The sequence below is a fragment of the Hypomesus transpacificus genome, chromosome 11 (assembly GCF_021917145.1).
Source record: "Hypomesus transpacificus isolate Combined female chromosome 11, fHypTra1, whole genome shotgun sequence".
NCBI classification, from domain to species: Eukaryota; Metazoa; Chordata; class Actinopteri; order Osmeriformes; family Osmeridae; genus Hypomesus; species Hypomesus transpacificus.
The window spans coordinates 932,857-952,190 of record NC_061070.1 but is presented as its reverse complement, the minus strand read 5'-3'; the positions used below and the strand labels follow the sequence as shown (position 1 = coordinate 952,190).

General features: G+C 48.4%; 2 protein-coding genes across 2 annotated transcripts; one reads left to right on the top strand and one right to left on the bottom strand.

Annotated features, from left to right (window-relative positions):
- Positions 1 to 7,279: 7,279 nt before the first annotated feature.
- avpi1 (arginine vasopressin induced 1) lies at positions 7,280 to 10,847 on the bottom strand. The gene is made up of 3 exons (XM_047029914.1): positions 10,643 to 10,847; positions 8,285 to 8,711; positions 7,280 to 7,973 (listed from the first exon to the last, which is right to left on the bottom strand). Exons 1-3 carry the CDS (start codon positions 10,830 to 10,832, stop codon positions 7,712 to 7,714), a joined length of 879 nt encoding a protein of 292 aa, XP_046885870.1. The 5' UTR covers positions 10,833 to 10,847; the 3' UTR covers positions 7,280 to 7,711.
- A 178-nt stretch (positions 10,848 to 11,025) lies between these two features.
- Positions 11,026 to 12,877, top strand: marveld1 (MARVEL domain containing 1). Its single transcript, XM_047029915.1, has 2 exons — positions 11,026 to 11,108; positions 11,546 to 12,877. The coding sequence occupies exon 2, from the start codon at positions 11,815 to 11,817 to the stop codon at positions 12,316 to 12,318; it is 504 nt and encodes a 167-aa protein (XP_046885871.1). The 5' UTR covers positions 11,026 to 11,108; positions 11,546 to 11,814; the 3' UTR covers positions 12,319 to 12,877.
- Positions 12,878 to 19,334: the final 6,457 nt, after the last annotated feature.

Below are 19,334 nucleotides of genomic sequence, written 5' to 3'. Positions count from 1 at the left end.
TCAAGAGACGGTCACGGTTGTTTTATTCTGTGTCGATAAAAAACTGCTTTGAAGTTGTCAGAAAAGGTGAGTTTTAAGTTGGAGAAATGTATAACAAACGAACAATCATCATCAAGTTTTATGAAATCAATTAAAATCTTCCTAAATCCAGGCTCAGTTAGCCACGTTTAGCCTAAATAATCAGACGGCTAGCTTGCCTACCAGACAACCAGCCCGTTATCACATGCTAATTTTTGGTAGGAAAACTAAGCTACATGTCCGCTGATGGTTAGTTTATAACATTTTGTTTTAACAATGAGAATAAATGATGGAAGTAATGCATGACATGAATTATTATCATTAGTAGGCAGGCTATTTATTTTCTTCTTCTTTTTTGCGGGGGGGGGGGGGGGGGTGCTCTTTTTTCAGGCCAGATCAACTGCCCTTCTAAATTCCTGTGAACGTCCCTGTGAGACAGGATGCCTAAAGGAGGTTCCACAGTGGAAGGGAAGCTCCCATCCTTGTCTGGATTGTAGGAGTATTGGTTCCAATGATTTAGTTAGTTGTTGTATTAAATGTGAAGACCACCCATTCTTAATTACCATATCATGGTCAGTTACTTATAATGTAAGGCCGAATCCCAATACTCCCCCTTACCCCTTCCCCTTAATTTACCCCTTCCCCTTGGCCCTCGAAAGTAAGGGGTAAGGGCTACATAGCCCTAGGAAATGGGACACCACTTGGTTACAGGTACGTCATCTAGCACGTATCGAAATCTCCAAAGCAAGTAGCGTTATGCACTGATATTAAACGAAATTCGCTGCTAATGGAGTTTACTTAGAACTGTAGACATGCTAGTCAAAGAAATGCGGGACTGTTGTGCAATTCAGAACTGTAACATTAACGTACCAAACCAGCGATTTTTTGAAACGTTTCAATTAGGAAAATGGTTGCAAATATATATGTTCATGACTGTATATAACACAAAACAAGACTGTCTTAATTTTTTTATCAATCAATTAAGCCGATAATATAACATTTATCGGACTCTCTGAATGATTTTGGTCGCCATTGTTGCCGGTCGCGCAGTTTTCACATAGCCCTAGGTTTCAAGTAAGCTCCCGATCATACTTGGTTTTAAGGGGTGTATACCCCTTAGTCTTAGCCCTTCCCCTAGCTCCAAAAGAGTATTGGGACACCACTAGCTCTCACGGGAACGCGCAAAACTAAGGGGAAGGGGTAAGGGGGAGTATTGGGATTCGGCCTAAGGTTGAATATGGGGTTCTATAAATGCTGTTATAATTATACCTCACTGGACTGGGAGGATGTATTGTGTCCCCTCCTTATACCTGTTTGTGGCAGCCCAGCGTTATAAAGGTGCCAAGAGGAACAAGCAGGGAGAGAAGGGACGAACCACCTAGCAGGTAGACCTCTGAGCTTATGAGGCATAGGTTAGTTTGGTCATCATGGATCGTTTTATTTTCACAAAGCCGGTTTAATTGACTTTGTAAATGTGTTAGTAAACCCGTTCATGTAAATAATAAACCCTTAAATATTCTGCACCCTACTCAGTTCTCATGAGCCTTCTTGGTCGTTCCTTTCGAAGCTGGAAGAAAGCACACAAGTTTGTATTTGAATATATTTCCTAACATTACCTGGCGCAGCTTCACAGTTCTTCACCGTTTCAGAATGTTTGGCTCCATTTTTCAAAACTCTACACAAACCCACAAACACAAAATACAAACTGTACAAATCTCTGGCAAAGCAAACGTTGCTTTGGATTGGGACTGTACTTGGGCAATGAAAGATGACGTGAAACGAGTTCGCAAGAACGGAAAACAAACGATTGATAAATGGCCAAGGACTTAATACACCGAACCAAACAAGACAGGGGAAAGCACTAGTCTAACACACCACTGAAAGACAATCAACAAGACACAGGTGGAACTAACAAACACAGAACACCGGGACACACTATGGCAGACAAACTAAGGCTGGGGCACGGCCGTGGGCAGGGTTAAGGCAGAGGGGAGAGGATGAGGAGAGGGGATGACGACCACACACCTTCCATCATCTTCAACTGCGCTCCAGACTGGGGAACACCGTGGGAGGTATGGTTGTGCATATTGTGGTTGGTCGATGAACCAGACCAGCCCAGCCCTGTCCCAGATGGCAGCATACCATGGCTGATGAGGGCAGCCCTGCTCTGCTGGGATGAGGGTGCTGTGAATGAGTCCAAGATTGTGATGAGGCATACGATGCTGTAGGGGCGAAGGTTGGCATGGTGATGGAGGACACAGTGATATTCCCCCCTGGATTCACAACGACACAGTGGCCAGTATCATTCTGTCCCCATCCCATTCTCCTGGCTAGGTTACAGTAATTCCACATCAAAAGAAAACTTGTATATTTTCCATGAATTTGTATTTTTTTTTTTTTTTTATATACTAGTGCAGTACAGAGAGAGAGGGAGCATAGAGCAGAGAGGGGGGAGGGAGAGGGAGATCATTACTACTATTATCATTATGTGTACGTGTGTATATATGTGTATATGTTTGCTTGTGATTGATGATGTTTGATGATTGATGATGATGACGACATTCTATGAAATGTTTATAATCACGTGTGGTACCTCCATTGAGGACTGCTTTGGCAACATTCAATAAAGCATTTTGAACTGACCTGAACTGAACTGAACCTAGAGAGAGAGCCTGAGAGAGAGAGCCAGAGGGAGGGAGGGAGGGAGGGAGGGAGGGAGGGAGGGAGGGAGGGAGGGAGGGAGGGAGGGAGGGAGGGAGGGAGAGAGGGAGAGAGGGAGAGAGGGAGAGAGGGAGAGAGGGAGAGAGGGAGAGAGAGAGAAACTTGTGGTTCACAGCAGTGTGTGTGTAAGAACAAAGACACAATACAAAGACGCAGTGGTTACTGTCTGTGAAGACTCCGGAGAGAGAGAGAGACAGAGAGAGACAGAGGGAGACAGAGAGAGATAGCACCTCATCTACAACCGTGGTCAAAGAGAGGTGCGAGTGTTCATGTAGGAGTGTGTGTACGTGTGTGTGCAGGTATGGAAACAGGAGCAGTGCTCCATGCACTGTGTATGTAACTGTACTAATCCAAGGTCTACGCTCTAATTATATAGCAGAAGAGACATGGACTTTAGTTTACGAAACAGATTCAGCTGTCAATCACACAGAAATCCCTTCTTAAATTCTCTTTTTTTACTTCAAGTCCTCATCTCTTCTTTTCCCTCTCCCATCCTCTCCTTCCCCCTCCTCTCCCCTCCTCTCCCCTCCTCTCCCCTCCTCTCCCCTCCTCTGCTTTACCCTGCTCTCCTCTAATGTCATCTCTCAGGTTGTTAAAGAACGTGGGTGTAATCAAAGAGGCCAATCATTCCCTGATTCAGGAGACAAGTGAAGCAGCAGTTTCATTTATCATCTCATTCTCAGATTCTGGTCAAGCTCCATGGTTTATGATCATTTCAGTAATTAGGGAAGAAGTCGGCCTATAAATTATTTTCATATGCTATGAAGTGGCCACTTGATCCGGAGATGGGTGGGTGTTTTATTTGAGTGTGCAAGCATGTGTGTGTGTGTGCGCGTGTGTGTGTGTGTGCATGAGTCAGACAACTTGCGGTCACAAGTATTCTGATCCGTCTCCCTTTTCAGAGATTTGCAGACGGAGAGGTCATCTCTGTTCATGATGGTTTATAGACTGTCAAGATTTCTCTGGGGAGAACTTGATTGATTTAAGGATAATTTATTGTCATTCTAAAAACATGGTACGTGAGCTGGAACGAAATTAGGTACTGAGGTCAGGTTAAAACCACTCATAAATAAATAACTAAACTACTCATCATAAATAAATACAATAAATACAGACAACCAATCATACACATACATGGATACATACTAAAAGAACCAGAGAAATTAGCAACAAAGTAAAACAATTCAGTGTCACTTTTAGGTCAAAAGTTCAGTTTGTCAGTCATGGAGTGTGGCAGAGTTTACAACTCTGACAGCTTGTGGGACGAAGGTGTTCTTTAACCTGGTTGTTCTGATGCTGCGCAGCCTCCTGTCTGAGGGGGGGAATAGTCCATTGGCAGGGTGGGGAAAGTCTTTCATGATGCTGGTAGCCTCGGACCGTTGATGTATGTGTCACCGAGAGCCGGGAGACTGCATCCAGTCATTTTCTCGGCCGTCTTAACCACCCGCTGCAGGGGCTTCCTATCTGTACCAGAGCAGTTTCCGTACCACACTGTGACACACAAGATGAGAATGCTCTCCACCTCACACCTATAACAACATGGAAGGACTGTCGTTCCCAGACCAGCCCGTTTAGCCTCCTCAGAAAGTACAGCCTTTGGTGAGCCTTTTTGACCATGCCTACTGCAGTTGGTTTTCCATGTCTTTGATATGCACTCTCAGGTGTTTGTAGCTGGAGACAACTTCCACCTCAGCCCTCCCCAATGCGGATGGGAGGGGGATGGCTCCTGTTGGGTTTCCTAAAGTCCACAATCATTTCTTTCGTTTTTTCCAAATTCATGCAGAGATTATTATCCCTACACCAGGCCTCCATTTGTTCCACCTCTGACCTGTAAACTGACTCTTATTCCGAGAAATGAGTCCCACCACAACAGTGTCGACAGATTTACGATAAACACTGCTTAGTGAATCAATTAATTTATCCAACCTTATGCTATATTGCCAGTTCAATTCCCGGGCACTTCACCCTACTTGCCTCGGGGGAATGTCCCTGTACTTACTTTAAGTCACTCTGGATAAGAGCGTTTACTAAATGTAAATGTAAATATTGGGCTAATAGTGAGTCGGACGCTGTGGTCCTTTCATATTTTAAGTCCACGTCCGACATCTAGCGACTGAGTAAGAACTTGTCAGGGGGAAAAAGCTAAATAATGTGCCATTCTTCTTTCCTGCCGCTAGGTGGCAGCAGATTAAGAACAGCGTTTAGGGTCGCACAGAACAGGCGTGACGCCTGTCATGACGTTCAGGGTTGATTTAGTTTAATCTGCGGTCCGATCTTTTAATATTGCATTGAGCTCCACCATGGATATCAGAAGTTATGACACCCACCACACTGAATACAGCAACAGCATTGTTTAAAGATGAGATTTTAATTAAATTGTCTTGCGTTTCAGAGGCACACAGCTTAAAACACGTCAGAGTAAGTTAGGATACAACACTCATTCATTTCAGAACCAGTATATAACCTCCCAACACGGACCTGCCCAGATCATCATCCCACTCAGAGAACAGTCCACTGTCTTTATGGCCCCATGATGACCCAGGTCATGTGATCCATACATGGGGGTAGGGGGTGTACTTCCTGTTACATGCGTGCACCATTTAGTATGGAAGATACCATATACATGCTATTTAGCCTGGTAGACACTATATACATGTTATTTTATGACATACTACATACTATGGTAGATACTATATATATATATATATATATATATATGTATATATATACATATATATATACAGTATATATGTCTACACACTATATATCCGTCAATCCCTCCATCTTTCCATCCATCCCTCCATAACTACATACCTCCATCCATCCCTCCATCCCTCCCTCCATCCCTCCATCTCTCCATCTTTCCATCCCTCCATCTCTCCATCTCTCCATCCTTCCATCCATCCCTCCATCTCTCCATCCATCCATCTCTCCATCCCTCCCTCCATCCCTCCATCTCTCCATCCCTCTATCCCTCCATCTCTCCATCCCTCCATCCATCCATCTCTCCAGCTCTCCATCCCTCCATCCCTCCATCCCTCCCTCTATCCCTCCATCTCTCCATCCTTCCATCCCTCCATCTCTCCATCCCTCCATCTTTCCATCTTTCCATCCCTTCATCCTGTCTGATCCTCACACAATAGAAGATCATTATTTCTAAACGAAACACTCAGGTGAATGCAAAGTTCTCCAAAGATGTCTTTATTCTGTCTAGACAATCTGTCTAGACAATCACAGAATGATTATCAACATTAAGATAAATACTACAATCAAAAAAACATTGTTATTGTTTGAGTGTCAAGATTCCAGTAGTGTGTAGATGTTAGTGCCATTAAATCATAACTTAAAGTGCATATTGACACATTTTTCAAGTTTGAATTTGGGGAAAAACCAGCTGATATGAAGGATGGCACACAAGCACACACACACACGCAGACACACACACACAAGCAGAAACACACACACATACAACACACATACACACTCTGTGGAGGGAAATTGGATTTCCTGTGTACTTATGTTATTCACTGATCAACAAAAAAATTCACTAATCTATATAACTTTCACCAATCAATAGAAGTAGTCATTGATTACTAGATAGTGTGTTCTCATGTGCGTTAGCAATTGATAAGAGTACATTGTCTATTTGTCAGGCTGAATAGATGTCCCATGTGATGACCAGGGGGGGGGGGGGGGGGGGGGGGGGGGGTCATCTATGATGGCTGGGAGCTGTGAATCTCTTTCTCTAAGACTGTTGAAACACCATTACTGCCTGACTGTCACTATCTATGTTTACATTCTTGTGCCCTATAAAAGATGGTCCTCTGGCCTTCAGAGCTGAGAGAGACATGACTGAGACCTAAGCCTGGTGTTGTGTTTATTGTCAGAGGTCTGGATTTCTCTCGCAATCTGCAGATTGATACTTATTAAAATCCAGAACTCAACTGAAGTTAGTCAACACTTTCTTCATCAACACACACGCACGCAGCCACACAAACACACACGGCAGGCAATCCTCAAGCTAAAGAATGAAAAGGACCTCCTCTGGTCTTTGGGGTAAAGTAGTGGTAAAACAACCCCGTGGGTTTGCAGCATCCCGAGCTGCTTACGAGGAGAGGGCAGGAAGGCAGGTCCTGAGAGGCAGGTCCTGAGAGGCAGGTCCTGAGAGGCAGGTCCTGAGAGGCAGGTCCTCAGAGGCAGGTCCTGAGAGGCAGGTCCTCAGAGGCAGGTCCTGAGAGGCAGGTCCTGAGAGGCAGGTCCTCAGAGGCAGGTCCTGAGAGGCAGGTCCTCTACTGATGAACAGACGAGGGCATGTGTGTGGCAGGGAGGGCATGACGCACGCATTGGAGAACGTGAGACGTCAGCTCTGTATGCACGCAGTGTGAAAGAGACACAAATCAACAGGATTTACGGATGTCAGGTGGGAGTCAGGTCAGGAGTCAGGTGGCTGAGCGGTGAGGGAGTCGGGCTAGTAATCTAAAGGTCGCCAGTTCGATTCCCGGCCACACCAAATGACGTTGTGTCCTTGGGCAAGGCACTGCACCCTACTTGCCTCGGGGGGAATGTCCCTGTACTTACTGTAAGTCGCTCTGGATAAGAGCGTCTGCTAAATGACTAAATGTATATGTATATGTAAATGTGGCTGATGAGCATTGCTCCGTGTTTCACCCACTCTGGCCGTGACGGGGGGTAGCGGGTGTGGTTAGTAGGATTGCATTGTCCCGGGGGTGGTGGTGAGTCAGGGAATGGGGTCCTGGTGGTGGTGCGGGGGGGGGAAGGGTTCTTGGTGGTTGGAGGGGGGAGAAGGGAGGGGGTTCTGAGGTATTAAAACAGTTAGGTGTTTTGGTGCTCATGAGATTCCTTGTCTTATCAGGCTTCCAAGCCCCCAGTATCTAAGGAAACACAGTGTTTGTTTGTGACATCTTCAACTTAATCTGTCCCAGAAGGCATGAGACGATACCGCACGGGCAGCTTAGTGGATGATGCGGTGAAGGTATCGCTCAGTGTCACACTCCGTTGCTTTCTTCAGCCCGGGGCCCCCCCTGGCTGGGGCCGGTGCCTCTGTGGCCCCTGCTAGGCCCTGGGCCTCACTGGAGGGCCCTGGTAGGCCCTGGGCCTCACTGGAGGGCCCTGGTAGGGGCCCCGGAGCCCTGGAGGGGCTCTCTGGCCTGACCCCAGCCTCCTCCAGGGGATCCTGGTTCCTGCTCTGCCTTGAGGTGGAGCTCTCCCTGATCCTGGGGAGCGAGGAGACATGGAGCAGAGCAGGGATTAGCCGGCTGGGAGAGGCAGGCAAAAGAGTTCACAGGGTTTTTGGGTTGTTATAGAAACAGTAGAGGGGTGGGAAGCGGTCCTAATGAAGGATTAGCGTAGTGTTTTAATATCTGACTGAGTTATATTCAAAAGGTTCTCACTGATTACGGTGGCATGGGAGGGTACCAGCATGCTTCAAATAATTTGCAGTGCTTGAAAGTGTGTCGGTGTGTATTTGTTCTTGATGTGAAAGTGTGTGCAAACCTATACATGCCCCTCCCCTTCCCGGCCCTACCTGAGGTGGTTGAAGGCTTGCAGCCAATGGGAGCCCAGCACGTTGCGGCCCTCCCCCCGGATGCCCCTGCGTCGGCCCCGGGTCCGGAGCTCCACCAGGGCGTGGGCCAGCTCTGCCTCGTCCCCGCCGCCCCACACCAGCTGGGCCCGCCGCTCGGCATCCTGGTCCCCAGCCGCCCGGAACAGCCTCTGCAGCTGGCGCAGGTTTACCCCCGTGAAGATGTTTCCCGCCCCCGCCTTCCTGCTGCGGCGCTCGCTCAGCCGCCACAGGGGCCCCGCCGAGGAGGAGGGGGGGGCGGGGGGGGGGGGAGGATGTCTGGCCGTCCATGAGCCGGGCCGGGGAGGCACCACAGAGGGCGGGAGAAAGGCTTGGAGAGAGTGAGGGGAGAGAGTGAGGGGGGAGAGAGGGGCCTGTAGCCTGGACCTACCTATGGAGAACGAGAGAAAGAAATACAGGTTTAGATTGATGCATAGACAAATGTTATTATCATTTATTCACACTACTGGATCTGAATTTCTGTTAGGAGATTGCAGTGTGTTAAGAGTCATCATTTCACGTTCTGTTTCCATGGAGGAGAAGCACTAGTGAGGCCAGGGTTATCCTGCTAGTTGACCAGGGTTATCCTGCTAGCTGACCAGGGTTATCCTGCTAGCTGACCAGGGTTATCCTGCTAGCTGGCCAGGGTTCTCCTGCTAGCTGACCAGGGTTATCCTGCTAGCTGGCCAGGGTTCTCCTGCTAGCTGACCAGGGTTATCCTGCTAGCTGGCCATGGATATCCTGCTAGCTGACAGGGTTGTAAATGGTACATGGACTGCATTTATATGGCGCTTTTCTACCTTAGCGCCACTCAAAGCGCTTTACAATGTTTGCCTCTCATTCACCCATTCATACTCTCACTCACACACACACATACCGAGGGCAGCGAGCTACCAAGGCACCGGCCTGCCCATCGGGAGCAACTTGGGGTTCAGAGTCTTGCTCAAGGATACTTCGGCACATGACCTAGTCGGGGATCCAACCGCCAATCTTGCGATTGACAGACAACCCTCTCTACCTCCTGAGCCACAGCCGCCCCATTGTACTGCTAGCTGTTGACTGCTAGCCAGCCTCATTACCTAGTTCATAATCCTGCTTTAAGATGTCTGCTGGGAAAGCCCATTAACCTACAGATGGTGCTCATACCAGTTCAGACTCAGGCTCACTGGGTTTGACTGGCCAGTGACGAGGTCTGGGCCAGGGGCTTTGGTCAAGGACAGGGGCTTTGGTCAAGGACAAGGACAGGGGCTTTGGTCAAGGACAGGGCCAGGGGTTCCACAAGGTCTATTGGAGGTGTTCTGGAGTTCTTGTGGAGTTCCACAAGGTCTATTGCAGGTGTTCTGGTGGAGTGACATGGCTATAGCTAAGTCCAGACAAAGAATACATGCATATGGCGGGACAAATGATCCCTTTACTCAGAGAAATACAAGGTGTAGGAGCCAGGAATGCCTTATTTGTATTATTGTTTATTATCGTGTGATTACGGTGTGATGGAGTTACGTGGGTATGGGCGGTGACACTCAATTAGTGTTAAAGCTCCTGTGCACCTGTGCACTTGGGGGCTTGTATGAAGGAAGAGGGGCTGAATGGGTCGCCTTACTCTTTGTTGACCACAAACATTTATTGATACCAACATGTTTCCACATCGCTGTAATAACTTTTGACTATGATTTCTGAACATTCAAATACTTCAATACTTTTCAGCAATAAAAACCACGTCAACGTCACGCATTTCTTGGATCTCTGCGAATCTTTTCTTTTTAATAGCGCGTCAGCCTACGAAGCAACCCAACCTCAGCCTCTCAGCGACTTTTCGTTTGTCCCACGTAGCCGCTACACAATTAGGTTTTGCGTGAGAGCGTGAGAAATGGTTGAAATGTGTGAGTCTCACGGCGAATGCGTGAGTTGAGAGCCCTGAGTGTTCAACTGACACCCTGAAGCTCAGATGACATGGCCAAGTCTCACACAAAGAGACAGTAATAACGAACAACCAACAGAGGCAATAACAGGTCGCACACACACACACACACACACACAATGCATACACATTATAAAACCTAGGCTACACTCTGTTTAAGCCGAATTTTCTGAACAATACTATTTGCCAAGAGCAAAACTATTTCTATAACGGTAAAGGCCAATCTAGTCTGTAAACATTGAATTCGATTTGGGTGCAACCTGCAACGTATAATGTCCAGAGTATCCGCCTTCAGCGCTTTAAAAGCGTGTCGTAAACAGGTAGTTCAGGGGAACGGGCTATAGCTATTGTGCGCCTCAAAACACCAGCTGGCAAGACATAAAAAAGGTAAATGGACAACTCACCTACCCCCAGATTGTTGATGCCTTTTAAGATTTTCCTACAGCATTGTCTCACGTTGTATTCCTGTTTTTCAGTGGTCCGGTTAATTAACTTGATATTGGTAATAACAGCGCCCAATAAAGACTCTTTATATCTGACCTGACAGACGCTCTTACTAAACAGCAGATAAGTGTTTCCAGGCTCAGCCCACATTTCGATATTGGCCAATCAGACGTCATAGACATGTACACCGCTCCGTCCGATTGGACTGGGGTTGTTTTTTCCAAACCTACCATTGACCTGAGGGGCGTGGTGTGCCGCGGGTCCTCCCCCGGCCACGTAGGGAGCAGTGTAATCCATTGACGTCAATGGTTCTGGCTCGGGGCTTCCTGAGAGCGGGTAATCGTTAAGGGTGAAGAAGACAGGAGAAGTCGGTGACCGTCCGTCTGACGTTAGTTCGTGACCCTCGTGTGCTTGTGTGCGCGCGAGGTATGCAAAGATATGTCTACAAAGAAGGACTCTCCAATCAATAGCAGTCTAGACAATTTAAAACACATGACTGGCTTTGTTCAAATTAGGCAACTCACATTAGATGGTCAGTGTGTGTGCGTGTGTGTAAGGGGGGGGGGGGGCGGCGTGCGTGTTATCAGACTTATTCTGACACCTCAATTTCAATTCATTTTGGGCTTGATTGTGAAACGTAGGAAGCCTAATTGTGGGATTGAGGCGACAGTGAACTAATGTGTGTGCGTTTGTGTGTGTGCGTGTGCCGAACAAGCAAAGACATCTCAAATACCAAGTCAGAGTTCCTTGAAGTTTTGTGATGACTACTAAATGATGGGGACTGAATCATGCAGCTCATCTCTCTCTCTCTCTTTGTGTATCTCTTCCTCCCCCTTCTCTTATGATGATGATGATGATGGAAGAGGAGGAGCAGACTAGCTCTCGAGTCGCCTCCTTCCCCCAGCCCCCGTGCCAAGAAGCAGACGCTGCATTCAACTAAGGAAACGTAAAAAGACGAAATCGCCCATTCTAGTTTTAAACCCCGTGCCCGTGTAAAGAAAGGACAAGCCGACCATTTGAATCACTCCTTCCTCTGGATGCCCCCACCCTGTTGGTATCATATTTCGTTTTTCTTAACACTCCGTTCTCTTTTTGCGGCCGCTCCAGAGCCCCCGCCCTGCTCGAAGACCTAATGCCCGGTGCAGCGATGTCCCCTCAGCCTCAGGTGACAGCGAATATCCGAAAGTTTCTGAAAAGTTTTCTCGGGGTCCTTCGGATCCTCCAGATCGTGTTCGGAGCCGGGCTGTGGGTCACCATCGCTGCAAACAAATACCAAGGACCTGTCCATTTTGTCCTGTTCGTCTCGGTTCTCTTCTGGCTTCTCACCCTTGCGCTTTTCTTTGTCACGCTGCTGGACCGGCAGAACCTCGTGCCCATCGTGGGAGGCGACCGGTGGCTGCTAAGCAACTTTGTTCACGACGTTGCCGCCGCTGTGCTTTATCTGCCGGCTCTTGGGGTGATGAGTTACCAAACGGAGCGCTACACCTACTGTAACCTGGACCTGTACAAGCACGGGTGCCTGTTCAAAGCCTATCTGACCGCCGCCGTGTTCGCCTGTCTGGCCGCGGTGGTCTACCTCGTCTCGGCCGTGTACGGAGGTTGTCGGAAGTGTCGTGGCGAGCAAACGGTGATTTGATGGTGATTTGGATGGCGGAGTGTGAAAGGAGAGTGTTGGGGTGAGGGTGGGGATGTCCACTGTGTAGTCTGCACACAGAGTGGACACGGGTGGGTTCGATTTGGGACCTCAACCCAACCTAACGGTCTCCTCCAATACACTTATGTCTCTTTTCAAGAAACTTTTCAAGAGACTTTTCGAGCCCAGACTGTGCAGGTTTGTGGATATTTTGTTCGTTAATTTAACTCACTCTCTTCAGCATAACCAAAGCAATTTTTTATTTGTGTCTGTGTAGCCTATGTTTTTATTTTTGGCGTGCTAGCAACATATGCTTAGGGAGTCGCCTTTCTGAAAACAAGGGAACGAGCCTGTTCTGAAAAATAGTGGCGCTGTGTTTAGCTTGGGACCTCAAGTGAGATGTGCTTAAATGGAACTTTTGCTGTTGTTTTGACCAACTCTTAACATTCAACAAATCCCTTTGCCATTCCAATCAGTGCCTTCATATTCTCTCTGAATGCTGTACCTCTGTATGTCTAACATGTGTGATGAGAAGGATAAAGGTACTCCAACATGACTGTAACATTACTGTGTGTTCTTCTGAAAGACAAAACCCACAAGGAATAAAGATTAGTATGAAAGACAGGCAGGCAGACAGGGATAAAGACAGACAGGCAGACAGGGATGCAGACAGACAGGCAGGCAGGCAGGCAGGCAGGCAGGCAGGCAGGCAGGCAGGCAGGCAGGCAGGCAGGCAGGCAGGCAGGCAGGCAGGCAGGCAGGCAGGCAGGCAGGCAGGCAGGCAGGCAGGCAGGCAGGCAGGCAGGCAGGCAGGCAGGCAGACTCTTTTCTTCATGGTAACCTGACATACAGGGGTGCTTTAGACAGCCCGACAGAACTGCTTTCGGCCTCAGAGAGTTAGTGTATGATTGAGGAAGAGAGAGAGAAAGATAGAGAGAAGGGAGAGAGAGAGGAAAGAGAGAGAGGGGGGAGAGAGAGAGAAGGGGGGGAGAGAGAGAGACGCACTAAGCACTTCTGGTCCTTGACCATCCTCTGCACTTGTGTATTTTATGTTGCGCTGGACTAAAGTGACTGCTAAATGAATAACATGCCATAATCAAGGAGAGAGGGGAAAGAGGGAGGGAGACAAAGCGGGGAGGGAAGCAAGGGAGGGATTGTGGGGTGGGTGTCGGTTGTGACTGCTTCTAATGACATACAGACAGAACCCTCTGGCACTTCCTGTTGTGGGATCAACAACCAGAACCAATCAGCTGGGTCCATCTGAATTCCACACTGCCACACGAGAGACTTGGTGTCTATTTGGGTCTGCTTTCATCTTCTAATTGCAGTTTCTGAGTACCAAGTGTGTCTTTGGATGTGTTTGCAAGGAAGTTAGAGAGATTGTGTGTGTGTGAGACAGCAAAGTGTATGTGTGTGTGTGTGAGAGAGAACAAGAGTGAGTTTGTGTGAGAAAGCAAGATTGTGTGAGGAAATAAGAGTGTGTGTGTGTGTGTGTTTGTCAGTCTGGGAAGTGGGCGGGTCTTACAGGAACCCACTCAGCCAGCCAGAAACATCTCCCACACAGCAGTGGCCCAGCTGTGACCAGGCAAACACAGTTACTGTGAACACTCCACATCAACACAGTTACTGTGAAGACTCCACATCAACACAGTTACTGTAAACACTCCACATCAACACAGTTACTGTGAAGACTCCACATCAACACAGCCCAGAATCTCAACAGCATCGCCTCATCTTCACAGTCAGACCTCCAGCATGTCGGAGGATCTCTTCTGATGACAGCACAGTTGTGCACAGTCACGCCTACGGCTGAACCATGGTTCCAGGATCCCAGAGGGAGGTGGCTGGCATCTCTGTTTCCTGTTGGTCTGCCCTCCCAGGGCTGTGGACACCAGGGACACGGGAGGATGTGGAGATAGTGAGAGGGAGAGAGCTGTGAAGGTTTTCCTTGCTAACTGTTCTGTACTACGACAGAGAGAGAGAGAGAAAGAGAGACAGAAAAAAAGGGAGGGAAAGAGAGAGAGGGAAAGAAAAAGAGGTGAATAAAGAGGGAAAGAGAGAGATATGTGAAGAGAGAGAGGGAAAGAGAGAGGGAAAGAGAAGGTGGATTTAGCTGGAGGTGTTAAGAAAAGGAGAGACCTGGAGAAAATAATTTTAACACCGACATAGCCAACCAGCCAGTCAGTATCTGCTAGCACCAACCAGCCAGACAGACATTATATGCCAGTGCCAGATAATGGCTGTTTTCTTTGGCTGGGCAAGTGGAGACACGGCCCCGAAATGTACTCCCTCAAGCACACCCATACACACACCCCTCTGTTGACACACACCCAGACACACACATCATACTGCAGTCTGTCTCTAATTCCTCTCTTCAGTTGCATGTTGGCCCAACGGAAGGTCAACCATCTGCTCTGCTCTACCCGTGACCATGACAGTCACCCAACCCAGACTGTTTAAACCCCAACATACATTTGTGGATAGTTAGAGCATTGCAGTCATGTACTGCTATTCCTCTCACTCCATCTCTCCCTCTCTGAACCTGCCTGCCATTCCTCTTACTCCATCTCTCCCTCTCTGAACCTGCCTGCCATTCCTCTTACTCCATCTGTCCTTCTCTGGACCTGCTTCCACACAAGAGCAGACCAACAGTTGCCATGCCTGATTTCAATTAGCTGCATAACTGAGGGTGAATGTGGAGCCAAACAGATCTGATCTACTGCTGTTCTCAACCCCAGGCACAGACACCATATGAGAGTTCCTCCTCTCAGTGTCAGTCCTCAAAGAGACAGTTCCACCTCTCGCTCTATGACGCTAGGTGAACCTGAAGAGCTGTTCTGGCTGGTGGCTTCAACAGGTGAGTGATGTCACATTTCTTCAGGTTGGTTGTTTTAACCCTTGCGTTATCTTCGGGTCATTGTGACCCATCAGTCATTGTGACCCAGCATCATATTGCAACAACTTTAGTGCATACAAAAACAAAGTGAAGCTTTTTCTTTTAACCGTCGGGCTGTCTCAGACCCCCCACATTACGAAGGTTAAAAGAAAATTATTTGTATTTGTTTTTGCATTGGGTAAAATTGGGTAAACACAACGATGGTTGGTTATGAACCTTTGGGTCATGTGACCCGAAGGCAGCACAAGTGGTAAAACAACCAACCAGTATTAGCCAAAGTGCTGCACTATTAGCCAAGACAATACAAGGAACTACAATGGTTACCACATTTACCACAAGGGCAACATTGCTGAACTCACACAGTTTCATAGGCTCAGGAGATCAAGTTGGTCTTAATATATTATTTCAAAACATCGATCATGGGACAGGACCTAACAGCAAGCAAAATAATATTCCAGACAACAGAGATGTTCCTATGTCCAGTGAACAACATCACTCTGGCCTTGATGCAACCAAGGCATGCAGAACAGACTCATATTATTGAAATACAGGATTGATTTCCATGTTGCAATGGCATGGAGTTGTAAAAAAGAACCTTTGACAACATCATTTATTTGTTCCCCAAATCTTAAGGCTGAATTATATCCCATTAGTAGGACATCCCCTCTATTTCCCTTTCAGCGTTTCTCTCTCTCTTAGTCTCTCTTTCAGTCTCTCTCTGTCTCTCTCTCTGTCTCTCTCAGTCTCTCAGTCTCTCTCTCTCTCTGTCTCTCTCTCTGTCTCTCTCTCAGTCTCTCTCTTAGTCTCTGTCTCAGTCTCTCTCTTTTTCTCTCTGTCTCTCTCTCAGTCTCTCTCTCTGTCTCTTTCTCAGTCTCTCTCTCTCTCTCTCTCTCTCTCTCTCTCTCTCTCTCTCTCTCTCTCAGTCTCTCTCTCAGTCTCTCTCTCTCTGTGTCTCTCTCTCAGTCTCTCTCTCTGTCTCTCTCTCAGTCTCTCTCTCTCTGTGTCTCTCTCTCAGTCTCTCTCTCTGTCTCTCTCTCAGTCTCTCTCTCTGTGTCTCTCTCTCTCTGTGTCTCTCTCACTCTCTCTCAGTCTCTCTCTCTGTCTCTCAGTCTCTCTCTCTCAGTCTCTCTCTCTCTGTGTCTCTCTCTCAGTCTCTCTCTCTGTGTCTCTCTCTGTCTCTCTCTGTCTCTCTCAGTCTCTCTCTCTCAGTCTCTCTCTCAGTCTCTCTCTCTGTCTCTCTCTCAGTCTCTCTCTCAGTCTCTCTCTCTGTCTCTCTCTCAGTCTCTCTCTCAGTCTCTCTCTCTGTGTGTCTCTCTCTCTCTCTCAGTCTCTCTCTGTGTCTCTCTCTCTCAGTCTCTCTCTCTGTGTCTCTCTCTGTGTCTCTCTCTGTGTCTCTCTCTGTGTCTCTCTCTGTGTCTCTCTCTCTCTCTCTCTCTCAGTCTTTCTCTCTCAGTCTCTCTCTCAGTCTCTCTCTCTGTCTCTCTCTCAGTCTCTCTCTCACTCTCTCTCTCAGTCTCTCTCTCTGTCTCTGTCTCTCTGTGTCTCTCTCTCTCTGTGTCTCTCTCTCTGTCTCTCTCTCAGTCTCTCTCTCAGTCTCTCTCTCTGTCTCTCTCTCTGTCTCTCTCTCTGTCTCTCTCTCAGTCTCTCTCTCAGTCTCTCTCTCAGTCTCTCTCTCTCTGTCTCTCTCTCAGTCTCTCTCTCTGTCTCTCTCTCAGTCTCTCTCTCTCTCTCTGTCTCTCTCTCTCTCTCTCTGTCTCTCTCTCAGTCTCTCTCTCTGTCTCTCTCTCTGTCTCTCTCTCAGTCTCTCTCTCAGTCTCTCTCTCTGTCACACTGCTGAGACATGCATTCCATCACACACAGATAGAAGGGGAGGGAAGGAGGGAAAAGAGAGGTGGGGAGGGGGGGGGAACAGAGGTGGGGGGGTAACAGAGGTGGGGGGGGCAGAGGTAGGAGGGGGGGGGAACAGAGGTAGGAGAGGGGGGGGGGGACAGAGGTGGGGGGGGAACAGAGGTGGGGGGGGCAGAGGTAGGAGGGGGGGGAACAGAGGTGGGGGAAAGAGGTAGGAGGGGGGGGAACAGAGGTGGGGGGCAGAGGTAGGAGGGGGGGGAACAGAGGTGGGGGAAAGAGGTAGGAGGGGGGGGAACAGAGGTGGGGGAAAGAGGTAGGAGGGGGGGGAACAGAGGTGGGGGAAAGAGGTAGGAGGGGGGGGAACAGAGGTGGTGGGGGGGAGAGAAAAAGTGGTCGTCTACCACGGTGTTATTTTAGACTTGAGAGTGCCAGTGGAACTGACATTGTACATGACATCATTTCCTGTCATATTGAGCATGAGTGCACACAGTGTTCCTGTACAGGAAGAGGGAGGGTTGCTGTCCAGTACATGGCTGATCCCAGTTCAGAAGCCTGCAGTCTGGGCTGGCCTGCATCATGTTGCAGAGCTGGACACCTGCTGGAGTAGGACCAGTGAGGAGGTTAGAAAGAGTGGAGGAGGGAGTGGAGGGTACAGGAGGGTGGAGGAGGGTACAGGAAGGTGGAGGAGGGTGGAGCAGTGTAAGGGAGGGTGCGAGGAGGGGCAGTGTGGAGGGTACAGGAAGGTGGAGGAGGGAGTGTAGGGTACAGGAGGGTGGAGGAGGGTACAGGAGGGTGTGTGTAGGGTACAGGAGGGTGGAGGAGGGTACTTGAGGGTGTGTGTAGGGTACAGGAGGGTGGAGGAGGGTACAGGAGGGTGTGTGTAGGGTACAGGAGGGTGTAGGAGGGTACAGGAGGGTGTGTGTAGGGTACAGGAGGGTACAGGAGGGTGGAGGAGGGTGTGTGTAGGGTACAGGAGGGTGTGAGGAGGGGCAGTGTGGAAGGGGGTTATAGGATGTGGGTTGTGGCTCTATTCATAGACTTCTGGAAAAAACACGGTTTCCTCATTCCTCCTCCAGCCAGCCGGCCAACCAACCAACCAGCCTTGAGCAGATAGAAAGAATGTATTGTGGAGCATCTGGAACAGGGCCGAGAGAGAGATAGAGAAGGGGTGCAGAGAGAGAAGGGGTGCAGAGAGAGACAGAGAGAGAGAGAGAGAGAGAGAGAGAGAGAGAGAGAGAGAGAGAGAGAGAGAGAGAGAGAGAGAGAGAGAGAAAGAGAACAGCCGAAAAACAGAAAGGAGAGAAAGAGACCATGAGAGAGAGCTCTTTCTCCAGTCATGATCACCCCTGGTTACAGATATTTTAACAGGGATTCCCAGACAGAGAATAAATAGTGGAAGAGAGAGAGGGAGATAGAAAGTGAGAGAGAAAGGGAGAGAGAGAGAAAATGAGAGAGAGAGAGGGAGATAGAAAGTGAGAGAGAGGGAGAAAGGGAGGGATAGAGAAAGGGAGAGAGTTTAGAGAGAGGCAGAAGGACCTGACATGCCAGTGGACTTGCTGTTCACAAAGACCTGGGACCAACAGAACAGATCATATACTGTACATCTTTATTGCATTTCATAGACTACATACTTTTTTTTCTCCCACCAACACATTACAATCATGTACAGGGCACTGCCAAAGCAATACCTCAGTAGAAATATTTGTTAGTGCGATACAATGGTAAAAATGGATCACAAAATAAAGTGACATGACAGTTTGTAAAGACAGAGTCATGTTGTCATGTCAACAGACTGTGGTGATTCCCGGCTCAAGAGCCGTTTTCTTTCCTGTCATCTCTGCGTTAGCTCAGACTGGCACCACTAACAGGCACCACTAACAGACCCACCTCGCGACTTGAATCAGAAGTAACAACAGGAAGCAGATCAATGCGTTTACTCGGAGATGTGGGGGAAATGACACACTCTGCAGGTGCTCGGTCTGAACAGTGGAGGGCGTAAAACATGCACATGCCCCCATCACAGGCTCTTGTTCCAACAGTAGCCTAGCCCGAAGTCATTCGCCGTGGCTGGAATGACGCTAGCTTGGCAAAGCGCCGGGGATGCAGGTTTAGTGTTTGGGCAAAGAAAGGGGTCCGTTTTCGGAGCACTTTCAGTCCCAGTTTTGACCTGATAATGTCAATGAGGAAAGAAGCCTGGGTGAGTTGACTCACTGACAGCCAGTGCTACATAACCTACGAAGAATCGGAACCGACATAGTGAATGAACCCCTCGTCA